This window comes from Buceros rhinoceros, unplaced genomic scaffold (genome assembly GCF_000710305.1).
Source record: "Buceros rhinoceros silvestris isolate BGI_N320 unplaced genomic scaffold, ASM71030v1 scaffold26437, whole genome shotgun sequence".
Classification (NCBI taxonomy): domain Eukaryota; kingdom Metazoa; phylum Chordata; class Aves; order Bucerotiformes; family Bucerotidae; genus Buceros; species Buceros rhinoceros.
In genome coordinates, this window is record NW_010424389.1 from 4,062 (window position 1) to 5,811 (window position 1,750).

The following is a 1,750-nucleotide window of genomic DNA, read 5'->3' on the forward strand; positions in this document are numbered from 1 at the left end:
TGGGCAGGGGTGTTTCCCCTGGCCAGGAGGTCCCTGTGGCAGTACGGGGTTTCTACAGAGCCTCCACCAGCTTCATCACTACTAAATCCCATTCGGCAGCTGGTGGAAGGGCATTTTTCTGCATCTCTTCCTTCTCGCTGCTGACGATCAAAGCTGTAGGATGTTAAAGGTTTTGCTCTGGAGATACGTGCTCGGTGGCTCGCCCAGCAATGCCCCTTGCATGGCCTGTGAGCAAAGGATGTGGCCAGAGGCCACCAGGACCAAACTGGGGCTGTTATAGAAATCTGAGAGTGGGAACCAGCGGAAGGATGAATATGTTCCTGCTTTTAACCCGCCTTGTCCCTGTGAACTGCTTGGTACAGAGACAAAGTGCTGGGAGGGTGAGCAGAGACCTCCCATGGAGTTTGCGAGGCTGAAGTAAGCCACTGGCCTGGGTTTGGGGTCTGCCGACAGTTCTGGACATGGTTGTCCTCACCTTCCCTTCTGTGGAAGCTCTTGCCATTCCTTAGGTATTTCCTGACATCCCTAAGCCCTGGAAGAACGGGTATAATCCAGCAGCTTTTTTCTAAGGGAGAACAAGGTTTGCAGGCTCTTTCTGGGATCTGGTTTTAGCTTTCTGTGTGAGCAGCCCTGGACTCGGTCTCCCTTGTGCTGCACAGACAGAAACCCTGTCCCACCACCCCCAGAGAGGGGCTTTGGCAGTGGTCTGCTGCTTGTAATGGCCAGGACCCCGTGTCCTGCTGGACTGGTGTTGCTTCCATCCCTCCCTCCCTCCATCCATCCCTCCATCCCTCCCATCCCAGACGTTTCTGCTTTGCAGCCATGTATCCAGGGTCATTTTCCAGCCCAGCTGAGCCCCGTCTCATCACACACGTGTTGGTTTGAGGCCAGATGTCCAGCTCTGTTTTTCCCATCTAGGTACACTGGGAGTACTGGTGCCATTGCGCTCCATGAGGGTACCAGTACCTCAGCAGAGGTGGGCTCCTGACTTCCAGGTTCAGTGGTGTTTTCCTTTTCTTTCCCCTGTTTTTGGTGGCTCAGCGTTACCTCAGGGCACTCCCTTGCCCACTGTCAGAGGATGCTCGGGGGAGATGTCCAGCTCTGTTTTTCCCATCTAGGTACACTGGGAGTACTGGTGCCATTGCGCTCCATGAGGGTACCAGTACCTCAGCAGAGGTGGGCTCCTGACTTCCAGGTTCAGTGGTGTTTTCCTTTTCTTTCCCCTGTTTTTGGTGGCTCAGCGTTACCTCAGGGCACTCCCTTGCCCACTGTCAGAGGATGCTCGGGGGCTTGGTTCGATGTTCCCTCGAGCCAAAAGCGGCAGATCGTGCACTGCGTGGAGAAGCTGGCTGGCATCGTGGAGGAGCGGTTCTGCGATGCACTCACTCGCCCCGATGACCAGCAGAGGACATGCAACGAGGACCCCTGCCCAGCCAGGTCCGCTGGTTTTCCCCTCACTCCTTCTCAGCAAAGCTTTGGTGTCCAAGAGGGTCTTTAATGTCTAAGAGGTGACCAGGGTTAGTGGGACCTTGCACCAGGACACGTGCAGCTATTTGCACCACTGGGTTTGCACCTCTCCTCTCCCTCGCGCTTGAGAATGGGTCCCAGACCCTGCACTGGTCCATGGGAGCAAATCCCAGTGGCTGCCCAACCACCGCAGTGCGCTGTCTGCAGACCACAAGCTGCATGGGAAGGCACCTTCCGGGTGTGGAGGGACCCAGGACAGAGACCAGCTTGTGGCTGCTCTCTC

The 1,750-nt window shown here is 56.2% G+C and overlaps 1 protein-coding gene across 1 annotated transcript in view; it reads left to right on the plus strand.

The window, feature by feature from the left end:
* Positions 1-1,275: 1,275 nt before the first annotated feature.
* The window catches only part of LOC104497524 (A disintegrin and metalloproteinase with thrombospondin motifs 7-like), a gene marked incomplete at both ends in the record, with an annotated part of 9,011 nt that continues 8,536 nt past the window's right edge, over positions 1,276-1,750 (plus strand). Inside the window, one exon of the mRNA XM_010140790.1 lies at positions 1,276-1,437. Coding sequence (XP_010139092.1) covers positions 1,276-1,437 — 162 coding nt within the window. The remainder of the gene's footprint in view (positions 1,438-1,750) is intronic.